The 24,593-nt window shown below is 39.4% G+C and overlaps 1 protein-coding gene across 2 annotated transcripts in view; it reads left to right on the plus strand.

The window, feature by feature from the left end:
• Nucleotides 1-5,807: 5,807 nt before the first annotated feature.
• LOC145988614 (glutamate-gated chloride channel alpha-like) overlaps nt 5,808-24,593 on the plus strand; it is a 47,842-nt gene continuing 29,056 nt past the window's right edge. For both annotated transcript variants that reach the window (XM_083123626.1, XM_083123635.1), the window contains exons 1-3: nt 5,808-5,847; nt 22,920-22,987; nt 24,386-24,511. In XM_083123626.1, coding sequence (XP_082979752.1) covers nt 5,826-5,847; nt 22,920-22,987; nt 24,386-24,511 — 216 coding nt within the window. In that variant the 5' untranslated portion in view covers nt 5,808-5,825. The remainder of the gene's footprint in view (nt 5,848-22,919; nt 22,988-24,385; nt 24,512-24,593) is intronic.

Here is a 24,593-nt window from a genome sequence, read left to right on the forward strand (position 1 = left end):
ATGGCGTATTGGAAGATGACCGCCATATCGGTAACATGTCCTAAACAGTTTTCCGCCTCTCCTATATCGTGCTTCAGGCGCTTCATTCATGTATCCGAATCTGTCTTTGCTTTAAAGGAATGTTTCCGTACTTGCGAACCACTGGCATTGTACCTTTCACACTTTCGAAAGTAAAATAAAGGAAACCAGCAACATAAAACAGTATTTCGTACTTGATAAATTATTGTGGTCTAAATACTGTCACCAAAATATGAAGTATCACCCAATATGAGCAATCAATAAATCCATTTATCTAGAATATTTCCACACGCTTTTCATCTTTCAGTTTCCAGCAACTTTGTACTAAATTATCAACAATGTTATTGTTATTTCCACGCTGTCAAGTATCTATAGAAGTACATTACACAAAAGTCGTTTGTCATTTGTATTGTGTATGTTTGAGGCGCACCTCTACAGACAATGCAGGGGTAACAAAGGGCCTTGCATGTCAATTTCCTTATCGTAGCGAAGGTATGGCATTATGGTGTAACATTGGAGAATGCGTTCGATAGATCAATGCTCACATGTAGCTGACAAAGACACGGGCAGTCGCTCGCTACTCGATGGACAGTTCGCAGGTTTTAGTCTGGTTCTTTGGGTTGGCACTTTCAAGAATGTTGCTGTGTGAATCGCTGCAACGAAACAGGCAAGTTCCACGCATCACTTTTTCACCTGCAAATGGATTTCGGAGCCAATCAGGGTTTCTGAGGGAATCCGTATTTTCAAGGGAATTAGGATTTTTTTTTTTTTTTTTTTTTTTGCCTGAACAAGCAAATTCTTGTGAGCTGCCACTTCGTTAGATCTGGGAGTTGTTACTGCGCTCATTTGCATATTAGCAATATATTGAAAGAAAGAAGAATCCGAAATCGGGATTCCCTCCGAAATCTGGATTTTAGATTTTCCGGAGACAGGATTCCAGATTTTTTGGCCATACCTAGATGTGATGTGCACGGCGCTTCGACCGCCTTTACCCCTGCCTCAGGTACCCATTTATTAGAAGCTGGGTGAACCCCAGAGAGAGCAACTTTATCTCTCCCGTGTTGTAATCAGATGCTATACACATACGAAGATGGCAGGAAATGAAGAAGATACAAGATACAAGGTAGGATAGTTAATGAATTATAGTTAATAAGCTTTTGTTTTACGGTCACTTTATGCACTGATAAGTTATTCAGGACTGGACCTACAGTTTAAAGTGGAATTCGAACCACAGGGTAGCGAACTCAGGACCCCTTGATTTCTATCATTTCAATCGTCGCATCATCTCCAATCGCTATTTCTCCAATGCTGGCTTACAGTGGCTGCCCATGAGTCCCGACCTAAACCCATGCGACTTCTTTCTGTGGGGTGTTCTGTAACAAGTTATCTTTACATAAGCACCTAGGACATTAGGCAAACTGAGAATGAAGATTAAGCAATGTGTTGCAATCATCCGTTAAACTGAATCGAGATTTTTATATCGTGTGCATAAGAACACGGACATGATGCATACTTTGAATATGTTATGTAAACAAATTTTCAGAATGTCATGAAATACTTCCCTCCACAAGTAATTTAGAATGCTTTCATCTTTATGGGGGGGAGGGAGTTTACTCACTCCGTGAAATGCATTACTATTATTATTTACAGCAGCACTCGCTATTTTTTATAGGTAATTTTCTTAAGGTAAAATTCTAATAATTTTTCGAAACAAGCCACATAAATTTAATATTCGATGTCTGGTTCTTGTGAGAATTTTGATTTTTCGAAATTTGTGGTTTGCTAACACTTCTATTGGTCTGGGTGAGTTGTGTGAATTGTCATATTGGTGATTCCATCCAAGTTGTGCTGACGAATGGAGGTCCGGTGCAGGAGCATCACAACCGGAGGGATGAAACGGGGGCGTAACCCACCGTTAAATAGTCTCAGCGCACCCGTTCGTTCTCACAAATAGTCTATGCGAGGAATTGTGAAATTTATTGATTGCAGAGCAAAAATCGCATGTTGAGAGACTAAGAAAGACTGCCAAGTAGATTAAATCCATACAAATAGAATATTTGGGCTAAAAGAGCACTTGGAAAGCCGCATTTATATTCTGTACAAAAATGCATATTTGTTCTAAAAGATAATTTATTCGTCTAGTTCTTTTTATTTCCTGTGTGGTGCTCTAGTATTGTGGAATTAGTTTGCTCCAACCCGGAATTAAATACTACAGAAAATATTTTTTGTAGGAATGTTCTTCAAGCGTTAGGACAACTCAAATCCAAAATGCCAAAGAATGCAAGCTTGAGGAAATCATTCTACATACGAGGGTAGGTCAATAAGTATCTGCACTTTTGTTGTAATTCTCTTTAGGTTGGCTACACAGTTTTCTGTGCAGGTATGTCATTGAAGTGTGCATTCGTCATTGACTTAGTGTATATTTGACCTTCACAATCATTTTTTTTTCTTTTCTTGTTGTGTTTACGGTGTAAAAATGGCCACCCAATCCTCCATTTATACCAAAGAAGAACAGTGATCAGTAATCTCTCTTTTGTGGTCTGAAGGAATATCAGGGACCGAAATTTTCCGAAGACTTGCATCACAATATAGAGGACTAATGTTGCAGATGACTTGCCACTTCATCGATAGTTACTCGTGGGTAAGAATCATGCCACGGACTTGCCCAATGTTGTCGTGAGTAGTGGATCCGAATGGCCATTCTACTTGTCCGACCGTTTTTGAACATCTCAATCCATTCGAACACACTTTGTCGTGGTTAGCACTTCCTCGATTTCGGCCCCTGGTAATCTAATCTCTGCCAGCTGAAGTATTCTGTCTACGAGTTCTCAACTTTTTCCACTTGTTAAGTCACACATCTTGGGGTTCTGATCGCATTCTTCTCTTTCGACTTTATTGTTCTCTCATTAGGTCGAAGCTCGATTGTGGATGTGTTGTGCATTCCACTACCCGTTTTTCTCAACATCGCATCTTCAAATCCAATCGTTGTGCTGGTATTCATCTGTGTTCCGGTGCATTTCGTACCGGTCTAGCCGTCTACTTGTTTTTGGACAACTTATCTTTCATTATTTCCACCATCTGCGCTCGATGCCATGCCATCCATCTTAGCAGAGTCTCTGACGAGAGGGAGAGAGTTGACTGTGTACCGCCTACATCCTCGTGCAGATGAGCTCAGCACTTGATGTTCACAGCGATCTGCCTGGTGCGTCCCCGCTTTCAAGTCTCTCTCTCTACCTGGGAATTGTTTGCACATCCCATTAACTTGTCTCATAACTGCTCTCCCATTTGCTTTACATTCTGCTTGTTCCATCTACATGGCAGAACTCTGTGCAGTACTAAACGCGATGTACTTTGCTGAATTTCACACTTTGCAGAAAGTGCTCATTCATTCGGAATCCTTCAGGCTTCTCTAGAGTCAGGAACCACTCTCTTCCGGACACCCTACAATGCAGTGATTTTTTCGATGGTTAGCGTCCTTCTCTGTTAGTGTGGGCATCAGAGGCAACGAAGCAGCTTCTGGTGCTGCCAAAGTCCGCTGATGGAGACAGCAAAGTGCTTTCCACTTTACATCGGCCAAGGACCTACAGAAAGTCTTCAGTTCTTTCCTCATTTGGATTTGGCAGGATGGGGTAACGGGGAACAAGCTCCACCCTGCCACACCCAACATTCGTGCATGTCGATCTTCACACGGTCCCTCCGCTAGAGCAAGGATAATTATAAATCGGCTTCTCATTGGACACAGCCATCTCATCCATAGTCATGGACCTTCCCGTTGGCGCAGTGGTAGCGTCGCAGCCTTGTAATCAAGGGGTCCCGGGTTCGATACCCGGTGGAAGCACATAGTGGTTCGGATCCCACTTTAAACTGTAGGTCCAGTCCCGATTAGCCTTACTGTGTATAAAGTGGACTTAAAACACCAAATCAATCATCCATAGTCATTTGACGCAGGAGCTGGACCCGCCACTCTTCCGTGTATTTAATGATATTTTAAATGTTCGGCACATTCTTATGAAATATGCAGGTTTTAATGTCCTCAAACGTTTCATCTCCATCACCCAGAACAATTCGTTACCATAGTTTACCAGAATACATACAAGTATAACAGTAGAAAAATTTATCTAGTAGCAAGTGAGACCAAGTAATATCGGGCTGGACACAAAGATTGATTGATTGATTGATTGATTTAGTTTATTTTACTTCGCGTTTTGTGCCTATTGGCTAATTTGCGAAGATGGGGATGAGTGATGAAAGGATGAAATTTATGAATGGACATTCACAAACAACCAAGCCCGACCGGGATTCGAACCCGGGACCCTTGGCGTCGCAGCGCGATGTGCTAACCGCTCGGCCACAGGGTCGGGCTGGACACAAAGAGAGCATCTTAACCAGGCTACAACCGTTGAACCACCGGCACCACACAGCCTGTTTCATGTACTACGCTTAACATTCGAGGGCAGAATCAAAAAGTTTTCGAACCGATAAAAATATCATCATCGATTATTTTCATAAATAATTGTTAATTTGAAAAACAATAAAAAATACTCGTTGCCTCAGGTTCCAGGAGGTTAACAAAATTACCATTAACTCGTGAATTTTCATAAACTTGAAAATTTTGGTGGTGGGGGCAATTGCCCCCGCCACCGCCAAGTTACGCCTATGCTCATAAACATTTATATTTCCTTCCTAGACTTCAAACATTTCAAAACATTCATGTTACAACGTACCAGCATACAAGTTTCCACTATGGTTTTTTTCACTTTAATACAGGGTGGCCCCATTTTCAGCTCACCCAATAAGTCACAATCACGCTGTCGGTTGTGAGGAGTACACTATGTCCTTAACCATTCCCCACAAAGCAATATTGCATGGCATCCTCAACCTATCAGTGATGACGAAATACCACTATCACCGAACTCTTTCGATCATTGGTTCCTCATTCCGTCATTAGTTCCATGTGTAATATGTAAGGTGACTTACGCGCCACCCTGTACTTCTACAATTAGAATTTTAAGCTCAATTAGACCTTCATACATTGAAACGTAACACATTCCAGTTACTGATACAATATATGGATACGTAATAACCTTCTGATAAGGTTTTTTGGCAAAAAGTATTTTACATAATATTCATGACAAAGCCCATTTAGTCTGTCTTATTGTTCCTTAGATATTTATTTTTCCCCAAAGCGTACTGTTTTGGCATTTTGGCTATTAGTTACCCTGAAGTAGATGAACAACACCCCCAAAGATCATTTCTGTAGTAATTACTTCCGGGTTCGGTCCTAATTCCACCCTACTACTCCGGCAGGACGATGGAGCAGGCTGGTCAACTCGGGCAATGCCCTTCCATCTTCAAATCCCAGGCAAGGATTAAGGACAAACAAACAGGAATGGAAACAATAGTTTTTTTTTTATAAAGGTTATCTTTAAACACTCAAACAAGAGATATGTAAAAATTTCAGAAATAAAGTGGCAGAATTTTACCATTTTATATATTTTCCACAGGCCTTCAACAAAAATAAATGACACCAGCTTTCACCCATTTTATAAACTGGATGGAATTCCAGAATATGTCAAGCGTTACTAATTTCTTAACTTGTTTTAAGGCAGTTATTTTTTTTTTCAATTTTAATCATGAGTTTATCACCATCCATTATTTCATGTTGAATAGCGTGTTTTTTCAATTATTTTCCGATGATGAAATGTTACTTTGTTGCATGCAGCTTCTGTGAAACCGAGGAAGACGACAAGAGCCATCCACAATCAAGCATTTTATTACGTCAACTACTGCCTGCCAATTACAACAATATGGAACATCCATCGGATAACGGTGTGTATATTCGTCAGTATTGTACTATTTAACACATTGACTGCCGTGTGTATGATATGTCATACACATGGCTTCTTGCTTTTGGGCCACGTGTATGCTACTCCATACACAAACAAGAACCTGATTCTTGGCCGCTTGTATGGAAACGCATACACAGTTCAAGCAAAACTATATGACTGTTAAATAGCCGTGGCGTACAGCTAAGATGGGGCAGTAATAATTTTAATTTCTGTAATGTCTTACAAGAGTAAAAAAATCTTCAAAACTTTATTTACGCTTACGTATTCTTTTCACTAGTACAAATGTATTGACAACTAAAAAAGAAGGGTAAATGTGTAAATACATTTTTTTCTGGTTGGAATTCACAGCAAACGATTATACATTATGGAATACATTGCTAGTACATCATAATTCTTACAAAATGATTCGTTATATAATATTTCTTTGTAAACTTATGTTCCTTGTAGATATATAGATAGATATAAGGATGACATATTTTATACCGAACACTTTGGAAGTTCAATGATTTTTGTTGAAACACTCCCGTCCCGGCACATAAAAGGATTTTTTGGACATTTGTCAAATACTGTCTTCACCCACCTGGCAAACTTCCTCCCTGTCGAGTCAGAATTTCCACTTCTGCCATAGATTTTGTAGCAATGTTCACAGCGTCCTTGCTTCTTTCTTCCATTATCCCCTACTTTGTTTATCAAGTGATGAGTTTGAGTTTTTCTGCCTTGTTGAACAGGTAAAGTGAGTTTGCTGTCCAGGAGGTAATTGTTCAGAAAGAATATTTAGGATTACAAGTTTCCTGAATTCATTTATGTGTATGTTACTGGACTGGATGCAGTCACTGTAGAGAATGTAGGCATTCACGAGAGCCGTTCCCCATATAAATTCAATAATAACTTTCTTGTACCATTTTGTAGTCTTTCGTAGAGCATTCCCATATGAAGCGAATTGATCACTTACATCAATGAAGGACTTGCTAGTAGTGTAATCAATAATTGCGGTAGGCTTTCTAATTCCTGAACCACGTCTTTCTGTTACAGTTACCTCTTCAGCAGAGTGAGCTGTAGATAGAACTAACACATCTCTCTATCTTTCCACTTCAGAATAGTCACACCTTCCTGAGTTTCCATTCCTACAATATCACCTTTCCTAAATTTATCTTGAACAACATCTGCTGGCAAATATTTACGGTTAGACATAATTGTACCGATCAGATGGGTATTATTGTCAATGGCAAGGTAAGCAAGAGGAACGGTGGTGTAATAATTATCTGTGTAAAGACGCCGGCCTTCACCGAGAAGATCTCTTACAAGCTGTAACACAACAGTTTCAGGAACTGACATGTTACCGGCCGTTTATATTTCCAACATAAATAATAATGTTCCATGTATAGCCCCTGCTGGCACACAACTTGAAAACTTTCACTCCGTATTTATTCTTTTTGGAAGGGATGTACTGCCGAAATGAAAGTCTTCCCCGCCATGGTATCATTCTTTCGTCGACACAATTTTTTCCCCTGGTGTGTATATTTCTTGAAATTGTGAAATGAGTTTGTTGGTGATGTTCGTAATTTTATGTAATCTATCATTAGGGACAGCACGTGAATTGTCTGCAAAATGCCACATTCGTAGAAGCAGTTCAATTCTGTTTCTACTCATTATACTTCGGGGAAGAGGAAAATCAAACAAAGCACTAGTGCTCCAGTAGTCTGATAATTTTGGTACTTTGATCACCACAAAATTTTAAAACAGCGTGATATTCGGAAAGAACAAGACAAAATGTGGTAACACAAAGCGAATAATTACGTGTATGAAATCATATACACGTGGCATACAACGTCAAATTGAAAACCTACGCCGCGTGTATAGAAATGCATACACACCACAAAAACCTCAACAATGGGCTTAATTTCAATTGTATTGAGATATTATGGATACACATTTCATTCACAGTCGGTCAGTAACAAGAAAATCGGATTGGCCCAGAAGAGATACATTTTCAGTTACACGGTGGCAGTCAATGGGTTAAAGCATTCGTTGAATGTATATTTCAAGTTTTGAAAAATAAGTCAAATTTAAATTAACGAATTTCCTTCTAAATGAAGCTTCTTGTGACATCAATATCTTCTTGGAATTATAAACGTTGAAATTACTTAGTAAATCACAAATATAAAACGTTAAACTGGAATGTAATAATCAAGGGCATTACATGTTCGCATTTGCATTTCCCCCTTATGCTGCACTTTGCAACGTCCTCCCGGTTGTACACCAGTCGTCACAAAGTTAGTCCGCTACTCCTTTAGTCGGGAACATGAGAATCTTTGCAAATCATCAGGGCTTGCTGGGTAGAAAATAAACACAACACAGTATTCAAAGTTAAACGGAGTTTTACAATCTCTTATATTTCATAATCACTTACCAATAAAACACTAGAACATTCAATACTAACGTTGGGCAATTCACTCACATATAGCGAAAGTCAAAGTACATAATTAATTGCTTACTTTCAACTTATCGGCAAGAACAAAACTCGAAAACCCAAAATCTATACTTCAATTCTCTCCGTTTCCAAGTTCTTATTATTTTTCACCTGTTTTTCAAACTCACTCTGTCGTCAGGTGAGGAACATTCAGGTGGGTTCACTTCCTCGGCTGAGATGAGAAAGTGACGTCAACACGAACAGATTTTGACGTAATTATAAACATATATAAAAGTTCCAACTACAACTGTATCAGTCTAACTATAATTGTCTGTGACAACTTGCACATTATTTGAAGTAACAAACATTTTATAAATCTTAACTTCTTACAAATATAAAATCTTAAACTCTCAGGTTCGTTACAATTGCCCCTCGTCCGGGGAAAATTTTTGAAGAAATTGTAATTTACAAGTTCTGAAAAAATTTTGAGTACACAATGAAACTTTAAATACAGAAATTATCTTGACACTAATTCAACTTCACCAACCAATGCTTCTCTCCATTCGACAACAGCTCGGAATGAACGTGGTATCCAAAACATAATACAATCCACGATAGTTAATCAGCCAATAAGCAGTGAATTCAGGCAATGATTGATTCCAAGATGGTTTAATAGAACAGTAGGCTTCCATACATCTAGTTTCTTCTCCAGAAAGACTTTGTAGAAAACGGTATAAGATTTGATAAGCGGTGAACTGAATCAGTACTTTTCCATAGCACCTCAAACTCAACACTCTTCTTGCTTCTGTGCTTCTAGAATAATGCCTTTTAAATTCCACACCAGCAATATAATAACTTTTGCTTATAGGAATCAATCCAAATATTTACTATATGGACCTTCTCTAAGAGGTCTACGGATTTATACATCCCGATTCTATCCTCATCTTGGACCTTTCGGATGTATCGCACTAAATATAGGCTATATCTGGAAAATCCTCCTTCATTTGATCAGGAGTGGTAACAAACAACACATCAACTGCATTCTTCTTAATACTTATTTCTGCCTGGTGCAGTTTTTAGAAAAAGCATTCGCCAGAGGAAGTCAGAACCAAAACCTTCTTAAATGAATACTTTGGTGCTAAAATTCAGACCACCGATTTTACCAGTTCTACTTGTCTACCATCTAACACTCTCTTCTTGAGTCTTCCAGAAAATACACCAGTTTTACATTCGGAATTTGTTTGCACTTGACTTCCTGAAGATACATTTTCGGTCAGCAAAAAGAATTTACATATTATCCTTGTATTTTACGTCCCGTCGAGTTCACTTGCCTAAACGAAGAGGAGGCACTTAGAATAGGTCGAGGTTTGTTTGACATGATTGGGATCGCTGGTTGTGCAGAAACTCTCTAGTAGTCTCCACTGCTTCTTCCCGCTCTGAGGCAACGTCATGTCTTGGTGAGAAGGAAATACAATTGTCACCTCTACGTGATGTAGAGTACCGTCTGGGTGAAGTAGGATTACGTCGTTCTTGATAACGCCATCTGTCTGGAGAATTCAGCTCTTGTTCTGGACGAGTCCTGTAGAAATTGCTGTCTGTCTTTGGTTTTGATATTGGTTGAAACCTCTCCTGCCTAATCCTGTGTTGAATCTTCGAGGTCGTGAATTCCCTCCTGGACTCTCTGAATCCGTCTGGATATTCCGGATCTTAAAACTTTTATTGCCTGCAGCCTCTTTATTCTTAGGGTCTTCTTTATTCTTCCAGGCATCAGGGTCATCATAAATATCGAAGTCCTTTAAGAAATGTGTCAATTCATCCACACTTCGTGGAGCGTGCGCCAGACAAAGATTTCGAATGCGATAGGGCAACTGTCTAATAATCAAATTAAGTACTTCACTCTCATTAAAATTGTCAGCCAGGTTTCTATACGCTGCGTAGACACTCCAGGTAAAACTTTCTAAGTTGTTGTGGACCAGGCGAGAATACCTTCGGTTCCTCACAGCCGCTAGTTGTCTTTGTTTTGCCTTTTCTGATGCAAATTCATCCTTAAAGCGTGCGCAAAAATCAGCAAAATTCACAAAGTTGTCCATATTACCAGCTAACCAATGCTCAGCCTTGCCGGTGAAAACCCGAGGTAATAATTCCAATCTATAGTGCTCAGGCACTTGCATTAAGTCGAAACTGACATTTAATTCACGCAGATATCTTTCGGCAGATTGAGCTTCGATATCGCCTTTAAACTTCGGAATGTTCGCGATATCAGCCATTCTGGGCATCTTAAACTCTCTTCCGCGTCGAGGAGAAAAACCGTCATTACTATCCTTTTCTCTAGGCCTCTTGCATCTATCAGAAGTTGTGGAATTACCGGGGAAGAATGGGTTTGGAAGTACAACAGGAGGTTCATAGGCAGTAGCTTCTGGGTTCAGTCCTCGGATTGGATCAGGCACTATATCGGAAGAGGTTTCTGGTCGAATCTGTAAATTATGGATATTTTCCTGCAGTTCACTGACCCTACTTATAATTGTAACTGTTTGTTCCTGAATTTCTTGGCGAAGAGATACTTCCATCTTTTTAGCCTTCTCATGGAGAAAATTAACCTTTTCTCCAGCTTTCTTTATTTCAACTTTCTGTTCTTGCACTATATTTTCTATGAGTTCTGTTCGTTCACCAAAGGTTTTTAGTGCTACATTAATAGACTCTACAGAACTCTTTAATTCTTGAACTCTCTCTGGAGGGTCACATTCAGATTCTCTTCCAGACAGGACAATTTCAAGGCAGGTTTCCATATTCTTCTTCAATTGATCCTGTTCCTTCGCTATCCGTCCTTGCCGAACTGTTAAGAACTCTAGTTGCTCTTCCACAATTTCCTTTACCCTTTCGTCCACCTTTTCAGTGACTTTAATACTAAGCTTTTCTATCTCTCCTCTCATGCTCTCTTCCTGTTCAAGTTTATGTTGAGAGAATAGAGCCTGTAACTCTGACCTTAGTTTTATATCTTCCTGTATCCTCCTTTCTTCCTGGTTTTCAATCAATGCACGGAAAATATCTAAGACTTCTTTTCTCTTTCTCTCTTCCTCCTCTTTCTCTTTCCTTCTCTTTTCTTCTTACTCTTCTTTTCCCTTCTTTCTCCTTTCCTCTTCCTCCTCTTTATCTTTTCTTCTCTTTTCTTCTTCATCCTCTTTCCTTCTCTTTTCTTCTTCCTCTTCTTTCTCTTTCCTTCTCTTGTCTTCCATAGACTCAACTATGAGTTTAAACTCCATCATCTCCTTCTTTCGAACTTTCTCTATGTGAGACATCTCTTTCTTACCCTGTTTCTCTTCCTCCTTTTCTTTCTGGTTTCGTTCTGCTTTATCTTTCATCAACCAATCAAGTAGCCAGTGATCTGATGAGGTTTTGGTAGGAACACTTGTTTCTGGTTCTGTTTATGGTGTTGACAAGCATGATGTGCATCGCATCTCTTTATTTGATACCGTCGTTAGTTCCTGCCCATCACAACTACTATGAAACCTCTGCAAATATTGGCAACACTGGAAGAATTCCCTGTCATTGGTAAGATCATCACATCATCCAAACTTGGTTTCTGCATCCATTGTCGTTCTTCCTCTGCTTCGCAGATTCATTCCTGTCGCGTCTTTCACCATTCTACAACACCGTCTATGGTTCTTACCAGTTAATACCTTCACTTCATTATCACACTTTTACCTTCGTGAATTCCAAGGACTTTCACTATCACCTTCGTGAATTCTATGGACGAACACTTTCAGTATGCACTAAATCGGGTATCACGTTTTAATTGCTAAAATAACTTTGCACTCAAGCCCCCACGATTGTACCAAAATAACTATGCACTCGGGCCCCACGTTGGTGTGCCAAAATAACTATGCAACGTCCCCCCCGGTTGTACACCAGTCGTCACAAAGTTAGTCCGCTACTCCTTTAGTCGGGAACATGAGAATCTTTGCAAATCATCAGGGCTTGCTGGGTAGAAAATAAACACAACACAGTATTCAAAGTTAAACGGAGTTTTACAATCTCTTATATTTCATAATCACTTACCAATAAAACACTAGAACATTCAATACTAACGTTGGGCAATTCACTCACATATAGCGAAAGTCAAAGTACATAATTAATTGCTTACTTTCAACTTATCGGCAAGAACAAAACTCGAAAACCCAAAATCTATACTTCAATTCTCTCCGTTTCCAAGTTCTTATTATTTTTCACCTGTTTTTCAAACTCACTCTGTCGTCAGGTGAGGAACATTCAGGTGGGTTCACTTCCTCGGCTGAGATGAGAAAGTGACGTCAACACGAACAGATTTTGACGTAATTATAAACATATATAAAAGTTCCAACTACAACTGTATCAGTCTAACTATAATTGTCTGTGACAACTTGCACATTATTTGAAGTAACAAACATTTTATAAATCTTAACTTCTTACAAATATAAAATCTTAAACTCTCAGGTTCGTTACAACTTGACGTGTTTATTTTCCTTCTTTGATGCAGGTTAATATTTATTTCTCCTCTTCGTTCACTTTAAAGATCTATATTCTCCTTTTTGTTAATTGTAAATGTCAGTTTTCCCATTTTGTGCATGTTTCTTTCCTTAATTCATTTTGAGCTTCAAGTTTCCTTTTTTTGTGCATTTTGTTTTCTCTTAATTCCTTTCAAGTGTTTGTTTTTCTTTTCTGTGCCTTTGAAGTGTATGTATATTATTCTTGTGGTTCTTTTTAAATGTGTGTTTTCCGAGAGTGATTAGCGTTTCAGCACTCTTTAAGCATTGGTTGTTACGGCTGAAGGAAGTAATAGGATCGGCCACACGGACTGACTAGCCTGCAGATGCTGAAGGTCTGCCGCACTCCGTAAGCATCGCCCATAGCGGACAAAGTGCGGAACGAAGACTGGGCTGACTGCTATTTCTAATGCGTCTTATGGTATCGTCCACACGAGCGGAACGTCTGCTGGGCTGAATGATCACGTCACGCGCTTTGTGCATTGTTTCACACCACGTGGTGCTGAGTTCTAGCGTTGTGTTCCTGATAAACATTGTTTTTGCAAGTGAAGATGGTTGATCTAGATATAGATAAATTAGACACAGAAGTATTTATTATGGAAGTGGAAAAGAGGCCATGTATTTGGGATATTCGGTGTGAGGAATATAAAGACAGAAACAGAAAAGATTCGGCGTGGAATGAAATTTGCTGTACTTTGTTACCAAACTTCGCAGAGCTTTCAGTAGTTGTAGTACAACGAACCACTCATCTTTGGTTTATTCACACGTACATGCTTCCCGTCTATTGCTCCTATGCAGTGTGGAAACTTAGTATGATTTTCGAAGCCGTTTGCAATATTCTTCCTCCTCATAGGCGGAGTTCTGGAGGGGCCAGAGGAAGCCTGCCCCGCCCCCCAACTTAAAAAAAGACTAAAAGAATAACACACGATTAAGTTCATGACTACATTTTTGTTATGAAGCCATACCGCTAATCTTGACGTTTGGCATGATGGCATGTGCGGTAATTGCGCCGCAATAGCGGGTAGTTCTTACAAGTGGGCACTTGTGAGAGGATATTTTCTGCTATGAGGCGAATCCACATCTGGTTGCGTTGCACAATGGGTCAAGGAAATTGAACAATTTAATGATCTTATACTCTGAATCAGATGTTGTTAAAACAATTAACTTAGACAATTTGATTGATGTGTACAGTTTGAAGAAAGAAAAACGTAAAATGACTTTGTGTTGCGTCAACAGTTACTGTTGAGGCATGAAAAGAACCATTTAATTTAATTTTTCTAAAATTTCTGAAGCTTACTATTGTACCGTAACTTTTTTAAAGTAACACGAGTATTGTATTAATAAAAAATAATGAAATGCAAAATGCAATAATCGTACTGTTTTGCTTCTTTTAAAACTGACAACCAATATACTAATTAATATTTGTTTACTTAAGCGAGGAAATTTAACATTTTCAAATCTAAAAGGCGTAAATCTCAGTGTTTTTAAGTTGTTCTTTTTTAATTTCCGGGGAAGGTCTCCGGACCCCTTATAAACTAGGTGATATTCAAAAACACTCAGGTACATCATATGCTTCTCCCAGAGTCTGGCCCCTCCAAAGCAAAAGCTCAAACTCTGCACATGTTCCTCCTCTTCGGTTGGTTGAGGTGAGGTGAGAAAAGAAGTGGCTCTGTAGAGTGTCCCATATTGCACGACAAACTGTTCTGACAACCTCACTGGCCGTAGATTTGCCAATTCTATAGGTATAGTGCAGCTCAATAAGGTAGAACCAGTTTCGGTCCAGGAACCTTTTCCGCGCATCAATCTTAATACGGTCCACGAACCTTTTTCAAAAACACTTCAAATACGGCCCACGAACCTTTTTTCAGCTTTCAGATGCAGAGAGGAAATCTGTTCGTAAGTCATGACTCATGTACGAGAGCTTATTCATAACACACGGCATGCAAACACATTAATCCGGATGAGTAATTAAGAAAAAGGTTACTAGTAAATATCTCAAAATACACTGACATAAAAGCCATCCCCATCTCCCAAAAAGGGACGGGGCTCAACTTTTCTGTTGTGGTAAAAATATATTTTTTTTAAATGTTTACATTCCTCACCAAATTATAATTGGCTGTCATTTGAATAAAAGTTACGTATTTTCAGTTTCTGCTGAGTGTCAGCATTTTCTCTGCATTACCTTACGGACACAATGCGGAAAGAATGCTTAGACGTTAAGCACTTTTTAAGCATTATTTCCACCCGTGTGGACCGGGTGTTACAGTTAGAAATGATATGTTTACATGACCTTCAAATTCAATCTCGTATAGTACACATAAGGAACGTCGATTTGCATGTAATTCTTACATGAGGCAACGTTAATGGACTTCTAGCGAAATCAATGTCAGGGTTACATAATGGGCCCGAAGCAAGAAACCGCCATGGATAAAAGTAATATGGCAATTACAAAGCAAAGGAGATGAGGGGAAAAGATTACGACAAAGCAACATTATAGTGAATAAAGTAGAGAAGTTAAAAATTAATGCACGTGAAATAAAACTAAGAACACTGAGATAGATGATAATCTGGCGTGAAGAGAGAATCACACTGAATATTATTCAGAACTTTACGTATCTATTTTCTGGAGTTAAAGACTAACATAATTTTAATTATAACATTAACACTGCCACTCAATATGTGTAAACGTGCGTTCAAATACTTTTACAAAATCTTAAATGAAAAACTGTCATTGTCAGTTTGCGCAAATATGTGACGGTGTCAAACTTACTTCACACGAAAATCTCCATCAAAACTAAAAATGCCATGCATACGAGTTGAATTTGCCAATTAATATTAGCACCAGGTTAATGATATTCTTTCATTTTCACAACTTGGGAATATTGTTACGTCTAGGGCTCAGTCGATACCACTTTGAAACGATACCAATGTTGATATTCTTACAGATTCCCGCCAGTACCAAACTAGCAATACCAATGCTTGAAAATTGAGTAGTTCACAATAATTATACATTTTAATATAAATGTTCCATTGGCATCCACCAGCATAAGCAACCTAGCAGATTCTTGCTTTGAAATATCTATATCTTCTCATGAGATAATTATTTAATCACAAAATCTCTCTCTCTCTCTCCACAAAGATGTTCCAAAATTAATGAAAATTATGCATTTTGCATTTACGACTAACAAACAACATGGAAGCCAAAATTATTAAAATTATAGAAACTTATTTAAGATTTTAAGAAAGTTGGGAATACGTTGCTTAGAGTTATATCCGTATTTTAAGATATGAAGGGCTCGGGAGTAAAACATGGTAAGTGACATTTCGGTCATTACTGAGTTTTAAAGTAAAAAAGAGCCATCCAATTTTCACACGTACAACCTTGGTGACAATAAAGTTCGACCAGAAAGGAATACGTGATTAAATGCACAGAGGCATAGGCGGTGGAATGGGTGACCCGCAGAAGTGACGCATGTGTGTAAGAGGAGGCGTGTGAGCAGGCAAGAATCGTGATCCCAGAATGTTGCACCCAAGGTCACGTAAAGAACGAAAACGGGGAACAATACGCGTGACATTGAACTTCGACCAGGCACCAGACCCATACGGAAATTCCAGATAGTGGCGCATTCGACGGAAGCATGACGTCACGGACACGATAAGGGAGTCCGCCGTATATAAGCGCGTGCTGTGCACCGAGGAACTTTCATTCTCATCTTTCGAATCCACGTACGTGCACTGCAGAAATGACCTTCACAGCCTAGCAGAGGTAGAGAGAAGATACGTTCGCTTCTGGTATTCAATTCCCCTGACATGGAAACGGGGAAACCAAAGAAGAGACCCCGTAAGAGACGACCTGAAATCGAAGAAGTAGATGATGAGAATTCTACCACCAGCGAGTATGACAGCGACCGTCAGCCCGAGTCGCAGCCAAGCAATTCGTCACGAGGCAACAAGCCAGTTTCCTCACCACCAACTACGACACGCAGGCCACCCTGCATATCTATTTTCAGCATGACTGGGAAGGATCTCTCTCTCCAAATTTCCGATCTTACAAAGGATCGAGCTAAATTCATCTTTACCAGAGGGTGCTGCAGAGTTACATCGCACGACCAGCGGGATTTCCTTAAAACATGTGAATTCCTGAATCGCAACAAGATTGGATACGCATACGGCTCCTCAGCCGCTGCAAAACTAAAGGTTATCCTTCGCTACCTCCCGGTTGATTTGGACCCCGCGGACGCGGCAACATTCTTGGCAAGGAACATGGATTCACTATCCACAGCTCCAGTCGCCTCCAGGCTACATCTAGACGCTCTCCACCAGCTACTGATGTGGACCACACCACCCCTGGTCCCACCTCATCCAGACGACCATTACCTTTGATATTGGTCGTCTTGCCGAATGTTCCGAAGTCGTACGACATCTACAAGCTACATGAATTGGGACAATTTTTTATGAGAGTGGAAAAATATCGCTCTACGCAAATACTACAATGCCACGCGTGCCAGAGGGTCGGGCACGTCCAGCGGCATTGCTTCGCTCCTCCCCGCTGTGTTAAGTGCGCGGGGGCTCACCGCTTTGCTGATTGCCCGGAAAAAGACCGGGCCACACCACCAAGATACGTGAACTGCAACCAACAGCACTACGCCAGCTATAGAGGCTGCCCGCTCTTCAAAAAGATAAAAGCAGAGAGGAAACCCCAATCTGACCACCGACGCCGAGCTCCAACCCGGCCAATTCGACAGGAAGTTCCAATGACGTCATTCGCCACGGCTCCAAGACCAGCACCACTGCAGAGACTGGCCAATCAGCGGCCGCCACCAAGCAGGAGAGGCCCCAGCACTCCGGCACATCGACCAGCTACCAGCCCCGCTGCTACAAAATCTTCGACCAGTCCTCAAGAGACCCTCCTAGACTTGTTTCAGAAACTCGCACAACCCGACATCCTAACTGGGCTGATTACCCTACTCCAAGGTTTGCTGCAGATTCGGCAGGCGCCGGATCGTTCGACTCGGCATCGGGTTCTCACCAACTTCGTCGACACTCTGGTGCCATAAGGTACCATGTTATGTCCTGTACCGTCCTTTTTGTGTAAATGTTTGGGTAAATTTTGGGTAACAATGTATGATCGTACCTCTAGCGACAGTTGCAGAGGAAAATGTAATTGTAGATAGTTAAACCACTATTATTGTTAATAAATTGATATTAGACACCTGTTAATGAGTAATAAAGTACAAGATGCAGGTCCCAAAAGATGACGTCCTGACCAATCATGGTCATAAAAAAAATTAAAAAAACGAGGAACCGCAGTGCATCATCACCATGGCCAGGGGCAAACCTATTGACAACACCGTGAGGAGAAGAGTGGTGGAGTTGCAACGGGATGGACGGGATGGACTCAGTGAACGGGAAATAGGGCGCCAACTGAACTTACCCAAGTCAACCGTCCACTGCATCATCAAACACCACCAAAATACGGGTACTACAGAGCCAGGTAAGGCCCCCGGTTGAAAACGCCTGCTGAGCGTGCGTGACCTACGGATATTTAGGTGCTATATCCAGACCAACAATCATGTTTCTGTGGCCGAATTACGACTGTGGACTCGAGAACGCTTTCACATTGAAGTGTCAACCAGAACCATTCACCGTTACCTACAGCGATGCGGTTACCGAGTGTACAAGGCGAAACGTAAACCCTTCCTTTCCATGTTGAACAAAGGCAATCGACTACGGTGGGCACGAATGTACCGGGGATAGACATTTCGGCAGTGGAACAGGGTTTTGTGGACGGACGAATCCATTTTCAATGTTGTGTACGGGAAAATACGGAAAACAGTCATTTGTCGGAAGGAGGAACAGAATGAAGCAAAATGTTATGCACGTCGGGTACAGAAACCTGCGTCAGTGATGGTATGGGGATGCATGACGGCATCTGGGGTTTGCCCACTACATGTCTGTGAGGGCATTGTGAATGCACACGCCTATACACGCATACTGGAGCGGCATCTTCCCACAGTGCGAAGGCACCTGTTCCACAGGCGGCGTCTCATCTTTCAACACGACAATGCCAGGCCTCATACAGCGCGGCTGACAAGAGAATGGTTGACTCGCCATCACGTGCGAACTCTGCCATGGCCACCATCGAGTCCCGACCTCTCGCCCATTGAGAATGTGTGGCGTGTTCTTAAGCGACGTGTGGAACAGAGGGGACCCACGACAGTGGCTGCTCTTATCGCCTGCCTGCAGGAGGAATGGCACCGCATCGATGTGGAATACCTTGAACGACTCGTCCGCAGCATGCCCCGACGCATTGCCACAGTTATTCGCCGACGGGGCGGCGTCACACCATGGTAAACAGGATCCCCTCTAACAGTGGTCGAACTTCAATGTCACGTGTAGATGGACGAAAATGTTTTATTTTGTGTGGACACCATACATTGCTGCATTGCAGCGGAAATTTATGTTTTCCTTTGTTCCATGTAGCCTGCTGAATAAAATATTTTCAGCATATGCATGTGTTCTCCTTCTTTCACAACGCACTCCTATATTTGTGACTGGTCGAACTTCATTGTCACTAAGGTTGTAGTTGCCATGTCATGCAATTTGCATAGGACTCATTGAACGTTTCTGAAATTGGTAAACATAACACGAAAACAACCATTCTGCTTAAGAAACGCAATAATGACCAAAATGTCACCATGTTTTACTCCAAAGCCCTAGTAATTTTGATAAAAATAGAAAGTATTTTACCCAATTTGAACAGAATGAAACATGTAATTATCAGATTTTACTTTAGAAATTCTTATATTTGTATTAATCACTTTTCTATGGGCAAATCAAAATAACTAATGTCTTGGTCTTGTGAAATTATTTTATCGGCATTTTACTCCACGGAATGTATTTCTATATTTGTTAACGGTATGCTACTATAATATCGATTGTTACTGTAAGGCAGACAGATCGATCAAGATATTAAATATCGGAAATTTGATTTCGAGTTTTGGCTGGTGAGTTCAAATAATTTGTGTCGTTTTTAAATTAGTATTTGGTAAATCTTCAATTTCAGAAAATTTAAAAACTTTATAAATTAAATACTTTCCGAGAAATCGACAACGACTATGGACGATCTAGTTAAATAAAATATACGTATATGTTGCATTGAGAACAAAAAATTGTTTTTATGGTTCTAGTGGTTATCACATAAGAATATTTGAAACGGACGGGCGTGCGACGGCGAATTCTTTCTTAATTGCGAATCAATACCTTAAACTATGTAATACAATTTTGTAAAAATTAAAAAGACTGGACGAAGAAGAAGGATGCGAAAGAGAATCAACTATTTTGTATGTAATGTAGATCAAGATAAGACCAAACAATGTGATCAGGAATATGGATTCAAGATCATGAAGCCTGTTACGTCACACTCCAAAAAGAACAAAAAAATTTACTCGCAATGTTAGCAACGTTCAAGGAAACTCTTCATGCAAGCTGTTATTCATGTTTAGGTGCCAAGACAAGCTTAGCTGATTATATCACTTAATCAATGTGTCTAAGTTGTCCCTCTACCCTTGATAATTGGTAATATGCTACTTCCTGGATGGACAACTTGTCATGTCCATTAAAGATAAAATTTCCATTACTGCTTTCCAATATTCGTTTTCCAGAGCCGTGATTGGCCTAAGATATAATGGCGTTTGGTCTAATCGATTTTGTTGTGTTGCTGAATTGACCGAATTCCGAATGAAAAGAACAGCCTTAAACTGTGTTCAGTGCTTTCCCTCAAAGCGCACGATTGTCCATGAAACTTCACAAAGAACAGATCAATCTTTTAACCAATTTAAATTATTGTGCCACTATTCAACATTCTTTTCAGGAATTCTTGCTCTCCTTTTATATTTCTTTCCGCCAACTTCATTTTCAAAAAGCAAACATATGGGCTCATGTGTTTATACTCAGATTTCAATACTCAATTTTGCAAAGATATATTTAACAGTCATCCATTATACTCAGACACTGCCATGGCCATATGATGAATTTCGTTTATTAACTTTATTAGATGAAATAAGTCGAGCCGCTTCATAAGACGCTATATTGGTCAGCAAGGAGTTTCGAGGTTTGATCAGAAACTCGTGCCCTTGGCCAGTTTAAGCCTTGTATTTTTAGTAATAATAAAATATGTTACAAAACGCAAATTACGTATCGATCGGAGATTTACCTTTTAATTTTATACTGCGCATTACACAAAATAGAAAACACATTAATTAATGCAAAAAGTGCATAAAGAGTGTGGACTCGAGTGTCTACATGCACAGATATCGAATATGCTCTAAAATGCATCTAGTTTTTACAACTATCTCTATCATATTCCTCGGCATCAAATGTTTATAAATATCTTCCAAACATGATTAAATTATTTTGAACCCCAGCATAAGTCAACCTGATGTTCAGAATGATGTTATCTGTTCTGGAATAATGCAGCAAATGTTCAATACTGCATAACATGGGATCACCCATCAGGGGCAGTAGGCTCTCCCCTGAAAATCTACTGGTGATAAATTTCATTTGATTCGTTGTACTTTTTTTACATTGGTAAGCAAAATAAATGCTATTCCATTTCTAAATCATTCAAACTATAGCATCGATATAATTTCGGAGCATAATATATTCCTTGCCCTCGTTGGGAAAGAAAGTGTTGTTTGTCCTTGTGCCCGCTGTTCACATTAGACACTCGACTTCATTTCAGTTCTTCAATTTTGCACTACTACAATTGTAAAAACTCCAATACTTAATATATCCTCGGAATAGTAGCCCATACGGCTGGTAGGTAAAGCAGACCAAGCAGCTGAAATGGCCCAGTACTGCCCTAACGGCTAACGTGGAACTACACTGCCATTGTTTCAATCGATGACTTATCTTGGCCGAACATGAATAAATATGACTTGACTTACCTACATTATATTCAAGCCTGAAATTAAATATTAACAGCACACGATATCTAGAAATATAATTAATTTAGAGCAGCAACGCGTGTTCACAACGAAAGATATTCTAATACAATTTTGGATACGAATCAGCAAAGTTGTAGAGAAGAAACGATTGCGTCTTCAAGTCAATCCGATTGCTAACTTCATTAATGGCAGTATAAGTTACTTCTTTTCCAGTGCGAGGTGCCAGTCTATGAATCGTGATTCATCAATATGACACAAATAATTGGAACAGGACAAATAAAGATTGGCATACTGAAAGTACTGGTATCGATTACCAGTGGCGTAGTTAAAGAGGAGTTATCAAGGTTCAGATTTCTCACCCTTTCCCTTCCAAACTGTCATCAACCTCCAAAAAAATATTTATCGCTAATAAGCCGTTTTTTGTGCGCTAAAACTACAAAATAATCACCTAAATGCTTAAATAGGCTACGCATTAAAAATTATAGAGCGACTACAAGGAAAAGAACCTTCGACGAAAAGTCTCCGCACACATTTCCCTTCAGTTCAGCCCATAGGAAAGCATGCTCCACTCTGTCCCTCCCCTCTTCGCGGGTGTACGGTGCACTGGAGTCGCGGGTTTGCGCAGGGTTTTTTGCTTGGGGTTCCACTACACCAACTTTCACCAACATATCTAGTGCCTTGAAATAATACGTGGTTTGAATATTCTGTTTTTCAAGTTGCTCAATCTCTTATATAAATGCATATATAATGTGGTTAAATATCTTAACCACATTAACTATGGACATCGTCATTCCTGATTAGTACCCATGCCGTAAACACAGTGCCCCTTCACCTACCTTAGAAGAAGACTGCGTGCAGTAAGTATACGAAGACATCTGGTGGTAATTTCGTCTGAAATGGAAGGAAATACTTGTTGTAAAGAGGTAAATAAAAAACATCCATAGATTATTTTATGTCTAGTTATTTGATTTGTTTTGAGGTGTGTGAGAGAGGGTACACTATGTAATGTAAGCGTGGCGCAGAAACCTTAACATTTTGTAACGCTTGAACCACATGCAAAATGATACTTTCATTTTGTCATATCTTGTTATTGTATTATACGAGTAATGAACTCACATTTCAGCCAATTATAATCTCTACAATCAAGTCACAGATTTCATTTTGCATTTTACAGGCAATCCTGTTACTGTCAATTTAGCGTTATCACTGGATTCCATACCATCCATAAGAGAAAACAATATGGTAAGTTTTTATGGATTCTTTTTTTTACCGTTTCCGTGTTATAATTGTAGGTATATGAGAAACATGAAATATTTTTTTAAAAAAATAAAATGGCTATAAAATAGCATATAATTTCCTCCTAATAGTCAATTATAAATATCTCATAATTCAACGAATTTCCATACAAAGAGAACATTATTAACAATTCACTTTTTCATACTGCTGTTAACACTTTACCATGGATATTATCAGGCTACTGTTGGGTTATCAACTCAACTCAGCAAAATTTTATTGGACTTAAAGCTTTACATGTGGCTGTTTACGCTATAGGCTATAAGATACATTTTTAGCATAAATTTTACACAAATTTCAAATACGCTCTTAAATACCTTTCTATATAACTACATTCGATTATTCATTAAGAAAAATAAATTACAATTTTATATCAGCTTCTCAAAGAAGCAAAAGCCTATAATCCAATTCGAATAGTATCTGGTGCACACAACATTGAAGTAAAATTAATGGGAAAACGAACATGAATTTTTAATAATGTTTTGTATAAAGTATTTCGTTTCTCTGAGTGAATTGGACATTCCAAAATAATATGATGAGCAGTGGCGGCGATGAGGGGGAAAGAGGGGGCAGTTGCCCCCCCCTATTTTGCCACTTTTGCTCCCGCACAATGCAAAACCTTATATACAAAGGGAAAGTAAACTGTTCTTGCCCCCCTCAGATTTGGAACCCAATTGCCGCCACTGATGAGCATCTCCACAGTCATACTTCGGAGATTTTAAAATTTGCATTTTAAATAAATGATGATATGTTCTCGCATGACCGCTTCGGAGTCTATATATTAAAGCAATTGCATTTCTTGATCCTTTACAATTATACCAAGTTGTTTTTTTTCCTAGTGTGATCAACATAAGGTGAATTATTACACCATAATATCCATTCTTGAAATATTTTCTTCTTAACTGTAAATCTCGTTGCCATATTGACATCTACAGTTAGTCTATACATTTGCCATTCTGATATTGGTTATCTGTGATACACTAAACAGTTGACAAATTAAAAAACGAACGAACTTAAAATTCCAAAGTTAATTTTAATAAAAACTGTAATGTAATGTTCAGGACATTACAACATAATTCACAAAAATCTTCCAAAAATACCAAATCACCCTTTTATTTGTTTTGGGAATTATATCCGAAAACCTACACTGATATACAAACTATCACATGACTGAAGTTAATCAAAAACGGTGGAAAACCCTTCGCTGGATTTTGGTGGGACTTTTGATGGATAATGGGGAAGCACTGATTTCTAGGTTTAACTCTTTTTTTGTTGCAACTTCGCTGTATGTTTTATTTTACCTACGCATATAATGTATGCCTTTTAATTTTTATATTATTGTTTTAGGACATCGACGTAGTATTTTACTTGCGAGTGGCATGGATAGACTGGAGGCTAGAGTATCCTAAAAATGTTTCCATCACAGAAATTCATCTTCCAGTGGCAATGGCGAAACAATTATGGAGTCCAGAGGTAAGCTCAAATACTTCCCTGATTTAAAATCTTGCAGAATACTTTTTTCTGGGGTACACGAGAGGGCCAGAGTAGTAGACGA

The sequence above is a fragment of the Lepisma saccharinum genome, chromosome 1, assembly GCF_977018435.1.
Source record: "Lepisma saccharinum chromosome 1, izLepSacc3.1, whole genome shotgun sequence".
Lineage (NCBI taxonomy): Eukaryota > Metazoa > Arthropoda > Insecta > Zygentoma > Lepismatidae > Lepisma > Lepisma saccharinum.